Source organism: Bombus terrestris, chromosome 8 (genome assembly GCF_910591885.1).
Source record: "Bombus terrestris chromosome 8, iyBomTerr1.2, whole genome shotgun sequence".
Taxonomy (NCBI): Eukaryota; Metazoa; Arthropoda; class Insecta; order Hymenoptera; family Apidae; genus Bombus; species Bombus terrestris.
The window spans coordinates 1,001,615-1,019,076 of record NC_063276.1 but is presented as its reverse complement, the minus strand read 5'-3'; the positions used below and the strand labels follow the sequence as shown (position 1 = coordinate 1,019,076).

The window sequence follows — 17,462 nt, the reverse complement described above, 5'->3', positions numbered from 1 at the left end:
TTTCCACTTTTCGACACTCGTAACTTAAGTCGCCCTACGACTAAAATTCTCCCATATTCTATAGTCATGTTAGGGAGGTTTGAGATTTATTTTTGAACGAGAAGTTTGTTTGAAGCGGAAAGTAATGTTACTGCGTATAAAGACGAGCAGAAAGTCACTACTTATGTAAATATTTGTGTCGCTCTTCTAGTGACATATAGTATGAGGTCTGTTGCATGATGTAAAAATATAGGTTCGTTCGAGCACATTGAAACAATGATTACGTGACAACGTACTAGGTCAGTTACATAAAAATGTGATGTATTTGTTTTTTTGCGGTATGTGACTAATCTATTTTGGAATATGCCGCATTAATAATTCAGCAACTTTATCGTTGGAGTGAATCAGTTCCGCGAAGAACGTAACGTGTTACTAGATGGAGTTGATGGTACGTGTTATGTATCCACGTGATACGATTACGAAAATGGATAATATTTGGAACTACGCAACATTTTCATTTGCGACCATGATCACTTCGTTTATTAATAATTTATTTTTGTTTTATTTCATTAATTTAAAAATAAATATATTAAAAATTTATTTAACATCATATCATAGATCGTATAATTAATATAAGATAAACGATGCGATATAATAATATTAATTACGTATAATTAATCACATTTAATTAATGAATCAACTATTTCAAAACTAAATGTACATAATATTCTGGACATTTTAGATACATTAGGAGTTACGTAATGATTAATCACAATGTTAGCACAATTATGATGCAACCTCTTACGAACTGTCACTATAACGAAATACCTATAACCAAATTTTGCACTTTGGAACGCCTGCGTTAAACTTAGGTCGAAGTGATTGGAATCGAAACAATGAACAACTATTTTATCGATCAAACAGTCAATTCATCGTTACTCCTCCATCCAACGTACTAACCAAAACCACAATGGACAAACAAGAAAAATAATATTCTCAAAAAAATAGGGAAAAATGTAGTTGAATACAAGACATCGTAATTAATCTATTAACTCGACAATCATACAACTGGAACAAAGCAAACATAACTCATGATGCATAAATTAGATTCCACGGATTTCGCAGACCACGTAAAGGTAACACGATAATTGTCGTAATTATGAAACAACAATAAGTGGCTTAAAATACTTCCAGTTGCTATTGGAACTGATGACAGGCAATTCTAAGCAAGGTACATGAATCACGAACCTGTTTAAGTCGTATACACGTATTATCATCTTCCTATAATTTTGCCAATCATATTTTGCTACGTTTCGTCCGTCGATAGAATCGGTAAACCACGAAAACAAGGACTATATTATCAGCTCCGATGAATCAGATATTGAGAACGAAGATAACGACAAGACAAATGAAAACGAACAGAATTTTGGCAATGGACGTTATTACGACACGATTTTTCGCTTAAGCAAATCCTATGAAGATCACGCGAGGAACACGCGAAAACACTTAAAGCCGGACACGCGCAAAGATGCCTGGGACGATTTTGTGTTCGAGGACAAAATGTACAGAGTAATCCCTTTAAGATTGGACGAAAAAATATTCAAATCAAAATATACAACTTCTACTAATAAAGGTCGATTCAAACAAAATGATAAATAATAAAAAAAGAGAAAAAGCAATATCTTATCGTAATATTTATTTATATGGTAAATTTTATTAATCGACGGACCGTAGATATTCCTGTAATTATAGCACATTTAAAAATGGAAAAATGTACAGTATGCAGTAACGTACCGTCCAAATTAAAATATTCATTGTAAGTTTTTTTTTTTTTACTTTTTTATTTTTAGTTTCTATTTTAGTTTATTTAGCCCTCATCGTTCCAATTATGTTCACAAAAATTACATAAAGAAATTGCATAGAGATTCGCGGTCTATTAATAAAGAAACAATCGTTTATCGAGGTTTTTACGATAAAAGTGAACAATAGCTTGGATTAATTGAAATCCAACTTTGATAGATATAAGTCCACCTAATTGGCGGGATAAATAATACAGAAGAGAAAACAGTACTCTAGCAGAATATATATTTAAACTACAAAATCCAGTTTCAATCCATAAGAATTAATCCAAACGAAAGGATAAGTAGTAAAAAGAAAACAGTATTTCTTCGTACTATATTTTATTAAAATCTTCAAATCTAAAGAGCCATCTTCGATCGACGGAAATCGATCTTCAGACGAAAGAATAAATATAATAAAACTACAGTATCTTGTAATATATTTTATTAATAAAAAAAAACAACCGTTTGTTAAAGTTTTTACAATACAAGTGAAAAACAGGTTGGTAGGCATGGTTCAATGTACATTCGCGATCAGTTCTTGGGATCGTTCGTTCCATCTTTTCCATTTCTTTTCTTTTTTTTTTTGATTGTTTTCTTTCCCCGGTTAATCTGCACGAGTCGCCTACATGCAACGTTTTTATATTACAGCGAGAGTGATACACATATTATCTATAGTAACAAAATATAAATTCGCTTAATGTATAAGGGGGACAGTGAACTTGAAAGGGGAGAGAAAAACAGGGGGGGGGGAGTTGTATTAACATACATGCACACACTTGCTCCTCTCGTTCGCATCTCGTTATAAATCGTAGGAGACAGACAGAGAGAGAAAGACGTGGAAAGTTAATCGATAGAAAATAAAAAAGAGAATAGTCCTTAACTAGGCTAGGTGGTATTATAAATTACATAAAATTACAACCTCACGCTTAATAGTCTTTTTTTTCGTTGCGAACGTTTCGTTCTCTCGATTTCGTTGATCGATGTGTTAACGGGTGCCGAAACAACGATCCTACTTAAAAAAAAAAAGACGACGGATCGTCGTTCCAGGACTCGATCTCGTCTCTGGATAAATCGATCAACGCAACGTCACTTTGTATCATTGTACACGTTCGACGAGAATACACGCGTTCGAGAGGTTCACGCGGGTTCGATATCGACCTTTTTTTCCACGCCGGAAACCACGAATCTCCTCGAACGCGCCACCCCGGTACGATCCTCGTCTGGGAATAATAAATAAATTGGTCTCGACGATGGGACATCCTTTATAAAATCTGCGTAACTAGGATGTACTTTTCTTTCTTCTTTGTATTCTACGATGGTAGAACGCGGGTCACTCGTCGTGGTCACTGGCCCTCGCTATCGCTGTCGCTTTTGTCTGGAAAAATATTTGCGCACCTCGTTAGAACTATTTTTTCTCATTAGTTTCCTGGAAATTTCAAAGTTTTGGCTCTGAGGATGAATAGAACGGATAAGAATTGAGCGGACCATATTTCCCGACTGTGTTTCGCTTTTTTTATTATCTTGGAGCAAATTATTTCCTAAATATCTTCGTGCCGCGATATACTTTCATAATAAAAAAATGATCTGCAACCTTTCTCTTTAACATTTGTATAAGAAGGAATTTTTAAGAGGATAAAGAAAACGCACAAAAAATAGATTTTTTATATGTAATATTCTAGACTAATATTTAAGTAACTTAACGTTTAATATTCTATGGAGTATTCTATAAAAATAATTACAACTAATTGTAAGAATAACTGCGGTGACCATTCAGAAAACATCCTGCCACTCTCATGGGATCATGATCCATAGGTTGAGAATCCTGATGGATTGGCAGAACGAATGAAAATGGCGGAAGATGCGCGGAATGTTTTTCTGTACCGTCATTTCTATTTTAATACAGTACGGCAGATGACGCGAAGGCGAACCCAACGACCTATTGCAATTTGACCTTTAGATATAGAAAAGTTACGGTCGTAGGTACCACCGCATTATCTGAACAATTATATACATAAGTATAAATACAGGGTGTTCCAGCTGAAACAGGCCACTTTCATACCTCCGTTGTTTCTAATGATACGAGAAATGTTTCTAGCACGGTATTTGAATGCTTTCAATGGAAGAATATCCTATGGAAGGAATATTTGTCGAATTCTTTGTAAGGACACTAGTAGTTATCTTTTTCGTAGGAAAGTATACATATATGCTCCTCAAAAATGTTAGAGGATTGATTTTCATTATAATTACTTAGTTATTTTTATTTTTTTTAACGATTGTCTTAAAGTTAATTTTTATTAAGCGTATAGGCCTTTTATATTTGTGCTGGCTCGTTCAGTTCGGTAGAACCATTCGTAATAGCGAATCTACAATCATTTTGAGCAGTGTATCTCGTATCCGCCGTTAAAAAAATCACTTAAAATGATAACCTTCGGGTTATCTTGATACTTATAGGTACTACAATCTAATAAATTATAGTTACCCTTAATGTGATAACCAGACTGCGAAGTTATCTATGCAAACTGATACTTTTATAGACACTGATAAGGAAGCGACACTCTTAAATTCTAAATCTGCTAACACGTATTTTATTTTTGATATTTTACACGTATATCTTTACGTTTGTACTCATTCTTGGTTATCTTTGTGCGTATTATAATATATTATAAATGCATAAATATCCACAGTCCAGTCACATGTTTCGCGAGTATTTTTACAAATTCCTTTATTATGGAAAAAGAAAGAAGGAGACACTGAAGGCTTATTTGGAAATGGTATGCCAACCTTTCTTGCCAGGATACGCATGACGTTTCAGTCTATCGTAAAGGTCGTCTTTCGTGCCGTAAATACTGGCGTTGGAGCGTGCAAGACTGTTCATTTTGCCATTGTGCAGACTCTCTGGAAAGAAGACGCAGAGAGAAGTCGTGAAAGTTGTGAAACTTAATGTGTACTTCTCGCAGTGTCCCGTTTTTATTCTCACCTTTCATGTAGGTCTCGTTGTAAAAGTTAGGCATTTCCCAGCCGTCCTCCTCATCGTCGTAATAGTGAGCGTAGGTACTATGGTGGGACGGCGCGATAGATTCCGCGTACGGTGTGGGCGCGCCGTAATAGAAGTTCACTTGCGAACCATTTTGGTCTGTCGCTGGTGTTAGCATCTTTTTAGGTTCCTTCTTTCTGGAAGCTCTGTAGAGAGAATTTATTTTATTTTTCACTTCATATTTCTAGGAGATTGTTCTGGTCATAGAAAATTCCTCGTTTCATTCACCAATTTATGGTATTATTCGTATACAGCAATGATTTATATTATTACTGTATATTGTTATTATACAGATTACTATGATATAGTCATATATCGTGTATTAGTATGTAAATATTACGGTTCAGATTATTTTTACGAAAGGCAATTTATATTCTTTTTATCGTTATGCTATTATAATTGGAGTCATATCTTTTCTTTTCTTTACAAATATCCAACAGCAGATTTTCAAAACGCTAATTCACGTACATTTTACGATCTTTAAATTTAGTAATCGATTTCGTATTACCAAAAACGATTATGTAGAAAAATTCATAGATTTCCCATTTGGTGGAGAAATGAATCTATTAGAAATTAACGAATATATAGTTCGATCTAAAGAAAGAGTTGATAATTTTGTGGCCCACTAACCTGACACAGATCATCCATACAAGAAGAACGACGAAGATGATTAAGATAACTCCACCAGCAATGCCACCTGTGATATAGAAGAACTCAGACTTTTCCGTACACCGTTTTCCGGTGAAACTTCCGCTGCATCTGCAGGATGGTTGACCTCGCGAATCTTTAAGACATACTCCTTCGTTATCGCAGTAGCCCATGCAGACATCGGTGCACTCGGTTCCGGTTCCATTATATCCTGGCTTGCACTCGCATTTGAAGTCGCTCGTTTCCGGTATTAGCAAGCAATACGCGTTCGCGTCGCAGTGCATTTCCGCGTCGCTTGTCTCGCATGGATTAGTGCAATCAGCTTTGCTGGTCTAATTAAAAAAAAAAAGAAGCAACACATTTTAATTAAAAATATTGAATTAACTCTGTCGATCAGTTATCGGAGCATGGTATTTCTATCAATCGTATTTCAGTCTGTATTCTACTTATTAAAAATACTGAAACGCTTAGAAACTTAAATTTTGAACATTCTGAAATCTTCGAAAATTCAAAATTAAAAATCTCAAGTCCTTAAAAATCGAAAAGTTAACACGATTCTGAAATTCTCAGAAACTCGAGTATCTAAAAAATTTCGAAATTCTTAAAGAGTAAGAATTATGTTAGAATTTACGGTGCTAAGAAAAGTTTAAACGAACCTAGTTCTACCATAAATGTTAAAAGTCACAGTTGCACAGAAAACGAAACTCACCGCGGCTGTTCCTTTGGTACTGGTATTAGGAGGACAAGGTATGCAGAAGGTTTGCTGCGGCTCCGACTGATACGTTCCCTTCTTGCACTCCATACATTCGTTCAGCGTTCCGTTCAAATACGTTCCAGGTTCGCATACAGGCAAAGAACATTCTTCTATCGCCGCAGAACCCATATTCGGTGTCGTTCTGCCAACAGGACACGCTTGACAGGCAGCTTGAACACCCTGAGTTCTGTAACTTCCTCTTGGGCAGGGTTCGCATTTTCCTTCGACAGCCAATTGCTGTCCAGAGCCACATTCGTCTCTGCATTCTTCACGAGACACAGCTTCCGCTGTTCTAGTAGTTTTTCCCAGGCCGCACAATAAACACGAGAAACTACCCTCGTTAGGTTGATAGAAACCATGGCCGCAACTTCGACAGAGACCAGCCAGGTCGTCGTAGTATTTTCCGGCGGGACATTGTTCCTTGCAATCGGCTGCGCTTCGAGCACCTGGTCCCACCGTTACGCTAGGACGTCCTGCTATCACCGGACAGGAACTGCATTTCAGTTGACCTGATTCGCTCTGATAGCTTCCCACTGGACAAGACAGACACTGTTTCGTTTCTTCGTCGTAATACGTTCCCACGGCGCATGGCACTGTAATTAGAATGAATATGGGGTTAAATATGAGGTTTATGGTTTTTTGGACAATCAAGGAAGACATCTGAGGACATAGAAACTTGATGAAAATGAGATATACGTGGGGTTCGAGATATTGGAGGGGAATTTAGATGGCTGTTTGAATATTCTGCGTGGGAATGAATAGAGGAAAATTACAGAACATTTAAAATTACAGAAATTGGGAATCTCGTGTAATTCACGTGAACGTGAGAATTGGGTTTGAAGCTTAGAACTTTTGGGGGGATTTAGGCGGGTGTTTGAATATTCTAATTCTTTATGGGCAAATTTGGAACATATCTAAATACGTACGTGTTCTAGCCGATGACATAGGAAATTACAGTTAGTCTAATTCGAGTAGAAATGGATTATGCGGAATGCGTTTAAATGGATATTTGAATATTCCAATTAGGAACGTAGGTGTTTACGTAAGTATTTAGATATTCTAGTCGTAAACGCAGCGATTTAAATGAGGCGAATGGGAAGATATTCTGAATAGGACGGAGGAATTTGAAACGTGTACAGTATTCACCCATTTTATTTTTCAAGGCCAAGACTAATCTTTTTAACTGCAAGGAATTAAATACCGCAACAATTTGCAACAACTGTTTCAAAATCTTTTAAATATACTTACCACAATCAGGTGCCATAACGACTTGTCCAACAGGACAATCATAATCAGACTCCAACATCAAAGAAGCTGGATCTGGCACGGTATTGGGCAAAATATCGTGAACGTCGAACTGATCTTCCTCCAGGATTAATCTCTCCAATAGAGTTTGAACAGTCGCTCTTTCGTTCGAGTTTGCGTTCAAAATCGGGTCGCTATAAAATATGAAATTCAATTGATAAATTGGAAATCGATGAGTGGTATATTTTAGCGGCAGGCAAAAGGAGAGTATGCGCAAGTATGTACAGCCGTTATCTGAAGGCGGAGGTAATCAGGCAGCCTTTCCATTGGTTCCTGGCCAGTAGTGTCACCTATTATCGACACCAATTAATTTATATACCTACGTAATGTTTAATGTCTAACACATCCTGGAATTCTAATGTATTACATGCCTGAGGCAGAATGTCGTTGGGAGGTTTAATCTTCTGTTAATATCGCGAACCGAAGCTGTTTGGTATTTAAAACAATCGATAGTTTTTAACATATTACATATCCGATTTCTATGGATTTATAAATTCTGAACAAAATTCTTCGCTAAGTTCCAAACAACGTATATACGTAAAAATTGAAAAATTAAAAACATCAGATCGTATAAAATAATTTTCACAAAAATATTTGTGAAAATTTCGTTAAGAAGTTTACTGGATTGAAAAATATGCCCTGTACGGTTTCCGAACGATGAGAAATAAAATATAATCCGTTAAAACTATTCATTGTTTAATCTAACAGCTTGGTTTCAAGTCCAGTGTTACGCGGTTCCAGTTAAATTGTTATTCTACTATCGACTCGTTGGTTCCTGGTAAAGTGTCCCATTCAACTAGTTCGTCGTGTGTGAACAGTTAGTAACAACGTGCATACCAGCGTTTACTTCGTAATTGTCGGTTAGAGTCGACTTAACAGTTGTCAGAATCTCGTTCGTACCATAACTATTCCATAAATAAATATTCACATCGTCGACAGAAACAAATAAAAATAATATAAACGACATTAAAACGACAACTTATTAAAATCGACCATCGCTCGATTCTCCTCTTATAAATACACATTTGACAAGAACGGTTCCTCGTCACGTTAGAAGAGCCGACCTATTTAATTAGTCTAATTAGTTCGAGTTTAGTAACATTATGATATAGATTACGATTATTGTTTTTCCATGTACGATTCATGCATCTGTGATTTCGCTCGGAATGGTAAAATGCTTCATGTAACGTGGATCTTAATATATTTAAAAATGGTGAGATGAATGTCGGATAATACCGAGACCCGAATGACGAGAACACATGTACAATGATACGTTTCGCACGTGGCTTAAATCGAGTTGCTGTGTCCTTACTTTATCGCCGGGAACGAGATCTCCACCTCGTAGGTATCGCTTCCTTGCCGAGCTTGTCTCGTTCTACGATGCAACACAAGTAACAAATGCTAAGTACCAATCATTCTCGCACATCCTATCTGATGTTATTTTTCCATGATTTTTCGAAGCTGTATCGCGATGTTTAGTAGATCATAAATTTCATTGCTATAACTAAAGTGAACGTGATATCCGTTTTAAATAGAAATTTCACTTCTATTTCTTTCTATTCTATAATTTTTCATTCTATTTGTTTGAACAGCGCGGAGATGTTTGACGTGGAGATACTGTTGGTTGATAGGATAAAATACTTACGGTTCAGCTGGCACTACTGCTGAGATTATGTAAGTCCCACCATCCTCTTCGTTCGTTTCTCTGGTGGTGCGTATGCGATGATCGCATTGAACATCGATGTGCAAATCTTTACATTCGCGAGTTCCTATGAAAGACAAAATACATTCGTTAAGAATTTTTTAATACAGTACAAAGTTTGATATAACGAGGTTGTGGATTAAACCATCTAAGAGCTGAATCGATTGCTATTTTAAGCTTTTTTCGGAACTTACAACGAGAGCCACAAATTTTCTTTTATGTCGAATGAAAAATAGTTCTACAAATAATTCGTAAGTTATACAAAATATTGTTTACCTTCGTACGAATATGAGCAGAAATTCCAATCTCTATTCAAAGAATTCACAGCATCTCGAACTTTCTTCTTGAGCACTCCTTGACCAGCTTCGTTACATAGCACTGATGTTGGGAAGTTCATTTTGATTCTGAATACACGCTGCGCTGGTGTGGCACCTGAGCAACAGATATAACAGTATGATACATGAATTAGAACAACAAATGAAAAAGAAAAATACGAGAAGCAATTTAACGTTAAACTTACTTGTACAAGCTGGATAGATGAGAGGAAGGGACGGATCGTTGGTTGGTCTCCAGAATCCTTCAGCTCCGCAGGTGTAGAATTTCGGTACTTCTTGAGAGAACCTCAATCCAGGGTTGCAGAATATCTCGCAGACCTTGAACTGACCACCAGAGCCCCAGTCTTTGCATTGTTGCGTGCCTCCAATTGGATCTGGTAATTCTGGACAGAAGTCGGCTGAAAGATGAAACAAATTATCCCTGAAATGTCTCTGTTTCATAAAAGTCGCGTAATACTAGAAAACACAATTCGAATTGTACATAGAGTTCACTTACATAGTACATAGACCTTGAAATTGCAGCTGGCAGAATTTCCAGCCTGGTCATAAGCCACGTAACTAATATCGTACGTTCCCCACATTAATGTTTGTCCTGACCTATGTCCATTCTTCTCCTGGATCCTCACTATACCAACGTTATCGATGAATTTCGGTTCATCCCAGCTAACTATAGCTGAGCCGTTCTTGGCGATCACCCAAAGGTCGCCTGGACAGTACTCCATTTTCGGTGGAATTTTGTCGGATTCCAATTGTTGACACTTGGTACCGCCGTATCCAGGTGGACATACTCTTTGTCCACAGTGTGAAGGCACGACTCTCTCTACTCCTCCGACTGTGTCATCGTAGCCTGCCCAAGTTAAGACTAAACCTTGGTAGAGAACAGGTTCGGTACGACAGTCGCGAACTTGTTTCTGGATCTCGTTCGTGATATGTAAGGCTCGACTCCAGATTTGTACCTTGGTCAGATGTCCTTGGAAGCCTGATTCCGTGTAGCCTTTCGTATTTTCGCTCTGTGGTTTACCAAGCACTGCCCAGGCACTGAAAGATGGAGTTTTTATAAATTTATGCGTGGTTAAGCGAAGCATAGTTAGATGGGACAAGCTAACTATACGTATGTATTCTAGATAACTAAGACAAGGTACTTACTAAGCAGGAAGAGATCTTCCACTTCCATAACCTTCCGTCTTGCTGGCAATTAGACCCTCTGTTATTAAGACCAATTCTCCACCGTTTTCACCATTCCAAACTACAGCAACGTGATGCCACTGGCCATCGTTAATCGTTGCATACTCTCTGAATGGCAGATAAACATCTTGCAGATCGTGGAATAACGACACTTGGACTCCATTGCTGTGTGCCTGGATCATAAGTCTTCTATTTATAGGAACGTGTGGAGAGCTGAAACAGAAATGAAGCAATTTCTATGATTATTGTTGTAATAATATAACAACGCGTTAACAATAAATTATTATTATTGGGAAACTTTAATTTAAATCTATATCTAAGAAAAAGGTGTCAATATGAGCGTCTACCTGACTGAATAGAGAGTGAAGAATATTCCAGCTTCATCTTTTTGAGTATATTGCACCCACATGGCCACTGTTAAGCTCTTTCGCCCTCCAGTAAAGAATGGAATCACTTGGGCTGCGCTACTGCGCGCTGGGTCGCTGAAGTACAAGTCGTAATCCACTTGGATAGCTGAAAGGATATTACCAATTATTACACGCATATTTTAATTATTACAAAAATACTATATACATAAAATAGATATACTTACACTTTCTACAATCGTCACCAGTCAAGTTGAAAGGACATTGGCAGAAGAATTTGCCAGTAAGATCGATGCACGTCGCTGATGGTGGACATGAATTCTCTTTGCAGTCGATTATATCATCCTCACACGTTTTGCCTGAGTAATATTTATACGATAACACTTTGTCTATGGTATTTAAATTTCTACCTAAATTATTGTCTTGTAATTTATCGAATAAAATACCTGTGTACCCTGATGGACAAATGCAAGTGAATCCAGGACCCTCGTCAATACACGTAGCTCCGTTCTTACACGCGCCAGCCTGACAAGCATCATATTCGTATTGACAACCGATTCCAGTATAGTCATCGGGACAAGTACAGTTGAGCCCAGATCCAAAGTCTTGGCAACGTCCATTGTGCATGCAAGGATTGCCAATACAACGCTCGGGTGCTGTTTCACATTGTTTTCCATCCGTTCCTGACGGACATCTGTTACAAAATATTTTAAATCGTTACAAACAATCCGAATCTGAACAATAACATGAAAATACTACAAATGTCTGTACTTCTACACAGTACGTAAATTAACAAATCACACCAATCTACCATTGTACTTACACACAAAAGTAATCTATGAACAAATCCACGCAAGCCGCATCATTTTGACAAGGATGATTTTGGCACATTCCAACGTCCACCTCGCAATGAACTCCAGTCCAACCTTCGGGACACATACATTTAAACCCACCGACCTCGTCTCTGCACGTGGCGCCATTTAAACAAGGATCGGATGCACAGTCATCGATATTGATCTCACACGCTGATCCGGTATAACCCTCGCGACAGTGACAAACAAAAGTATTATCCAAATCAACGCAACGATCTGTTCCAACAGGGCTGCATGGGTCACTGAGGCATTCATCCAATTCAGCTTCACACTGAAGTCCAACGAAACCCGGTCTACATTTACAAACGAATCCTTCTAACTGATCTACGCAGGTCCCTCCGTTTTGACAAGGTTCGGAGGCACAGTCATCGATAGTGTGTTGACACTGTTTGCCTGTATAACCTGGTTCACAGGTGCAAGTGTATCCATCAACCTGATCGATACATTGGCCATTGTTCTTGCAAGGTTTGCTAGAACATTCGTTGATATTCGTTTCACAAGCTGCACCTGTCCATCCTGGATGACAGATACACTCGTGGCTGAATAGATTATCTACGCATATTCCATTTAGACAAGGATTTCCTGAGCATAAATCTATTTTCTCGTGACACCGTTTGCCGGTGAATCCTGCAGGACAGTCACAGCTGAAATCGGCTACTAAATCTGTGCAGTTGGCGCCTAATAGGCATGGTTTTTCAGCACAATCGTCTGTGTTGATTTCACAGCTCTGACCCTCCCAGCCTGGTAGACAGTCGCATTTGTAGCGACCTTGTTGCAGTGCTACGCAGGTAGCGCCGTTATTGCAAGGATTTCCACTGGCTGTGCATGGGTTTATCTACAAGTAGACATTATTATTAGACGTTAATTGCTATTTTGAGCAGCAAGAGAAACTGTGAATTTTTCGTTAACGATAGAAAATTTGTCCCATGATAATAAATAAGGGAACAGTATGAAAAGACAGATATTGAAATGTTAATTCTCAGAAGTAGGAGAAAAATCTTAAACTTGGCATATCTTTGATTATTCCAACAATTACCAACTCTAAGATATAAATGGTTCAATACTCACAGTGATATCACAATCGACTCCAGTGTACCCAGAGCGACAAAGGCACGTGTAGTTGTTAAATCCAGGTTCGTCTTTGCACATAGCTCTCTCAGGACACGTATCGTTCGAACAATCTGACTTCTCTTCCTGACAATTAACTCCAGAATAACCATTAGCACACTGACACCTATAACCCTGTGGCAAGTCTATGCACGTAGCTCCATTATAACAAGGCTGAGAGGCACATTCGTCGATATCGATTTCACAGCGCCTTCCAGAGAATCCGGCAGGACAGAGACATTGGATACCGTGTCCCATGGGAACACATAAGCCTCCATGTTGACACACACTGTCGGTGCACTGCACCGGTTTGCATTCTTCTCGTCCAACTGCTCCTGCACCATCGGTGTACATATTTGTCGGACATTCAACGCAGGTGGTAGCTCCGTGTTGAGGTTGGAAAAAGTCCTTAGGGCATTGAGCACAGGGGGCCAGTCCTGTGTCAGAATACATGCCAGGAGAACATTTGGCTCTGCATCGATCTCGACCTGGAGCAGCTGGCTGGTAGGTGAAGGTTCCTGCTGGGCAGGTCTGGCAATCTTTGTAGCCACCAACTGGCGGCTCTCCTGTATAGCTGTTTCTGGGACATTCCAAACATGGTACCAGACCTGTTGGAGAATAGGTACCGTATCCACAAACGGGGACACAGTCGTCTATGCTCTTGGAACCCTCTTCTCGAGTGTATGTACCGAAAGGACAGCGTAAGCAGGATCCTTGGCGGTCGCTATTTTGGTAGAATCCTTTCGGACAGGATGTGCATTGCTTTTGCTTTTCTCCAGCGAATGTCCCGGCTGGACAGTGCACTGAAAGTGAGAATAGAGAGAGTTAGAAGCTAGATTATTTCTTCTTAAGCTAGATTAGTTCTTGTGTAGGCTGGAGAGTAAACAGTATTAAAGTCTAGTCCATCTGTAATAGTTTAATAGCAAAGTAGTAGGACAAGAAGTGATTTTGTGTAAATGTTTTCGAAAACATCTTTTTATAAATTGAAGATAAAGTAGAGTTTTAATTTAGAAATCTGTGTTCTTTTAAAAACTGAAGCACATTACTGTGCATGCTCATAAAAGTTTGGAAATTCATATCGAAATATACTTACGACATCGTGGGACATCATTAGTATCCATGTTCAAAACTTCGCCAATGCTACACGTGAAGCCACGAGTGATGGATGATTTTAAGGCTCTAAGAGGAGGACACTGATTTCCAATGGCAGAAACGTTTAATAACGGTTCTATAACTGCACTGGTGGAAGGAACTGATAAATCGAAGATCAAGTTCAGCGTGGAGCCACAGAGATCGTACAATTGAGGTTGACGTATAGCTGGTACAATGACGAGAATGAAGTCCATCTAAAACACACGTCCATATTAGTAATTTTCTTTTTATCAAAAGACTTATCAAAAGCTTCTATACAACAAACAATGTATTGAATCTTGCTCCATAATAATCACCTTCAAAACATTTTCTTCAAGAAGAAATGGTACTGATCTCACAAATGACACGTTCATATTAACATTCACAGCAGAGCAACGTTGCGTCAAGATATTATTCAGATTCATATAATATTGAGACATAAGATCCTGATACTGCGGCAGGCAGGATCTCGAAACGGCGCCATTGGCTCTGTAAGTTACTGCTGCGACCACGTGATAGTTCGCCTGTTGTGTATCTACAAAATACAATACACATGCATGTAAAAAATGATTCAAAGAATGTAGTATGATTAAGATAAAAAAAATTGAAGAAACTTACTTTCCGAGACACAATCAGGAACGACGGAAGAAGGAGACCAGTGTTTAACGACGTCACACGTAAACTTCTTCACAGTTGCACCATCGGTGAAACGGAAGCCATTCTTGCAAGTGGCGCTACACTGAAGTCCCTTATCACCAGGAACACACTTTAGTTCTCCATTAGCCGGTGGTTTCAATTCCCAATCGACGCAAGGCGTTGCTTGAACAGATACTTGGAAGTGACAGGATGCCCTATTTCCACTAGAGTCTGTCGCGTAAACAGTCACATTCTCGAAGCCTCCAATTGGTATCACTGCTCTTTCTGGGACAAATGTAATCTTCACTGGTCCAGAAACATCCGTAGCATTGATTCTTCTGCGAGTTTCGTTGAAATTGACGGAGTAACTTTCTTGCTTGTCTATTAACTCTATGACGTAGCTTTGGGGACAGCTCAGTTTTGGTGGTGTCACGTCTGTGGATGGCCAAGAAATAATTATATAAAAATATAGAACTTCCTCGAAAAATTTCCAAATTTGTTAACAAGAGAATTACTAATGATTGCTATAAATCTTACGTTTCGAATGCCATCATATATAAGGGAACTTTTAAAATTTATTGATTATAAAAGCTTGAAAGGAAATAATTCTCGAATAATTTCAATAATAATTCTAATGTTGAAACAGGAAATAGGCTACAAAAATGAAGATGGAATATATGCTTACCAGGCACAGTGATGTTGATCTCACAAATAGCCACATTTCCATCATAATCAAAGGCCACATATTTCACCACAGTATCCTGGAACACCTTCAGCGGTGTTCTAAAACTATGAGGTTTGACTTCCAATCGCGCAATACTTCCACTGTTATCAATAGCCGTGGGTTCAGTGAAATTCACAGGCAATAATCCTCCATCCGTTCCCTTTTGTACCACAATCGGTTGCTGAGGACAATTCTGGAACACTGGTGGTTCATTGTCCACGCAAGGAGAGAACCCATAGTCGTATCCCAACAATGGTTCTGTCACCGGTTCCTCGCAACCCATTAATTCAAACTTCAAACAAGCGTTATCCATGTAACTAACAATTCCAAGAATGACAAACCGAGCTTGGACATATTTAGGCAAAGTGATCATCGCTAATTCTCCGTAATTCCCAGGATCTCTCATAGTCAGATTAAAATTAGGGAAGTAGACGACATAATTTTCAATCTCAGCCTGTTTATAGAAGAACCTAATCTCCGTTGGCCTGCCAACGATGTCATTCGTCACCACACCTTTCACCAAAATTGCCTTTACTCTATAAACCTGACCCAAATCAACGCTGACATAAGTGAAGGCTTCTTGTTTACCACACCAGCCGGTCACTGAATTCAAACGAACGTTCTTAGCCTCGTAATTAGGTCTTTCCGAGGTTGCATTGATGGCTGAGTCTGGGATACGTCCAGAGGCTAGACCGAGAGGCTTCACGACTTTGCATTCTGGCTCTCGAACGCAGACAATTGGTCGAGGATTAATGAGAATATATCCTGGTCTACTGCAACCAAATTGAACTTCTGATCCTTGCTCGTAGCTTCTGGCTACTTGGAAGCCATCGCTAGGTCGTCCAGGGTCTTCACAAACGGGACCTTCGCATCGGAGGTTCCCAAAGTCCCAGATTCCATTTGCTTGACACCTGACTACATTGTCATGACGATTTGTTTGCCCAGCCAGTTTGAAGGTGTCTTGACAACCGAAGAAGAAGGAAGATTGGTATTTGGTGTCCAAATATTGACCGTATTCCGCGCCAGGTGTTGGAAGAGGCTTTCCACAGTCGGCTCTTGGACAGGCTGGTTGATAACCTGATAACCAGTAATCTGGTAGACCTGGTTTCGGATCGTACACGCATTGACGGAAGCCTGAGGTAGCTGTATTACGCAAATAACGACCGTTGCTGCCACATTTTAGGGTGACGTTTTGTTTGAATGGTACCAGAACGCTGGCTTCGTCGCTGCGGATCACCGAGAGGCCTTCGTTCTTGTCGTCTGGTAGCGACACACATTTGGCATCTGTGGAAATGTGTGTGTGTGTCATTTGCTCCATATATTATACTATCTTGAGTATTGAAAAATGTAAAGGATATTATTTGCACTACTATAAGATATAGGAAATATTAAATAACACAGAAAAATATTTTTACGTGTTCTTTCAAATTATATCTTGGATAATTTATTGTAAAACAGTATTTTCAACGATCCTACTTACATTGACATTCGGGAGTGGTTCCATTCCAAGCTCCACTGGACGTGCAAATAACAGCCGAGGAACCAGACAACACATATCCAAAGTTACATTGGAATCTCACAAGATCACCAAAGTGATGTTTTTGCTATAAACAAAATAAAAAGGTAACGATATATAAATATAATAATGGAATTGTAGAGGACGAGTCAGAAGACGATGCGAATCGAGAGCGACTCGTGTTGATGTTTTGCCTTGGGACATCGACGCCGTCTTGACATACCAAACGAATCGACAAACAAACTCCGGGCAAAACAATGTCGCCGCTACGTGCAATCGTCTTCCACAGAATACAATAATAAAATAAGATGTTTCGTGTAAAAAATAA

The 17,462-nt window shown here is 38.8% G+C and overlaps 2 protein-coding genes across 5 annotated transcripts in view; one reads left to right on the top strand and one right to left on the bottom strand.

Annotated features, from left to right (window-relative positions):
- The first annotated feature begins 35 nt into the window (after positions 1-35).
- On the top strand, positions 36-1,658 carry LOC105665982. 2 transcript variants are annotated; one of them, XR_007224941.1, is made up of 4 exons: positions 36-278; positions 363-427; positions 722-1,115; positions 1,174-1,658. XR_007224941.1 is itself a non-coding variant. In XM_020864256.2 (4 exons), the coding sequence occupies exons 2-4, from the start codon at positions 1,071-1,073 to the stop codon at positions 1,636-1,638; spliced, it is 414 nt and encodes a 137-aa protein (XP_020719915.1). In that variant the 5' UTR covers positions 36-427; positions 722-1,070; the 3' UTR covers positions 1,639-1,658. The 2 variants fall into 2 exon arrangements, 1 of the variants encoding a protein (XP_020719915.1); XM_020864256.2 differs by having other exon boundaries at positions 36-427; positions 1,174-1,210; positions 1,307-1,658.
- A 589-nt stretch (positions 1,659-2,247) lies between these two features.
- LOC100648516 (sushi, von Willebrand factor type A, EGF and pentraxin domain-containing protein 1) overlaps positions 2,248-17,462 on the bottom strand; it is a 51,987-nt gene continuing 36,772 nt past the window's right edge. For 2 of the 3 annotated variants that reach the window (XM_048408040.1, XM_003397118.4), the window contains exons 16-37: positions 17,099-17,222; positions 15,580-16,902; positions 14,877-15,329; positions 14,576-14,793; positions 14,221-14,473; positions 13,089-13,930; positions 11,972-12,855; positions 11,595-11,842; positions 11,376-11,507; positions 11,131-11,296; positions 10,745-10,996; positions 10,095-10,636; positions 9,784-9,996; positions 9,540-9,695; positions 9,207-9,330; positions 8,874-8,936; positions 7,505-7,695; positions 6,212-6,849; positions 5,485-5,834; positions 4,798-5,000; positions 4,602-4,715; positions 2,248-3,195 (exon numbers count right to left, since the gene is read on the bottom strand). In XM_048408040.1, the coding sequence (XP_048263997.1) occupies positions 3,164-3,195; positions 4,602-4,715; positions 4,798-5,000; positions 5,485-5,834; positions 6,212-6,849; positions 7,505-7,695; positions 8,874-8,936; positions 9,207-9,330; positions 9,540-9,695; positions 9,784-9,996; positions 10,095-10,636; positions 10,745-10,996; positions 11,131-11,296; positions 11,376-11,507; positions 11,595-11,842; positions 11,972-12,855; positions 13,089-13,930; positions 14,221-14,473; positions 14,576-14,793; positions 14,877-15,329; positions 15,580-16,902; positions 17,099-17,222 (7,521 nt within the window). In that variant the 3' untranslated portion in view covers positions 2,248-3,163. The remainder of the gene's footprint in view (positions 3,196-4,601; positions 4,716-4,797; positions 5,001-5,484; positions 5,835-6,211; positions 6,850-7,504; positions 7,696-8,873; positions 8,937-9,206; positions 9,331-9,539; positions 9,696-9,783; positions 9,997-10,094; positions 10,637-10,744; positions 10,997-11,130; positions 11,297-11,375; positions 11,508-11,594; positions 11,843-11,971; positions 12,856-13,088; positions 13,931-14,220; positions 14,474-14,575; positions 14,794-14,876; positions 15,330-15,579; positions 16,903-17,098; positions 17,223-17,462) is intronic. The other variant, XM_012310884.3, reaches the window with a different exon arrangement.

Coding starts and splice junctions, on each gene's coding strand:
- LOC105665982 (XM_020864256.2), top strand. CDS start 1,071: ATGATGCATAAATTAGATTCCACGGATTTCGCAGACCACGTAAAG. Junction 1,116..1,173: donor ATTTCGCAGACCACGTAAAG/GTAACACGATAA, acceptor AAATACTTCCAG/TTGCTATTGGAACTGATGAC. Junction 1,211..1,306: donor GACAGGCAATTCTAAGCAAG/GTACATGAATCA, acceptor GTCCGTCGATAG/AATCGGTAAACCACGAAAAC.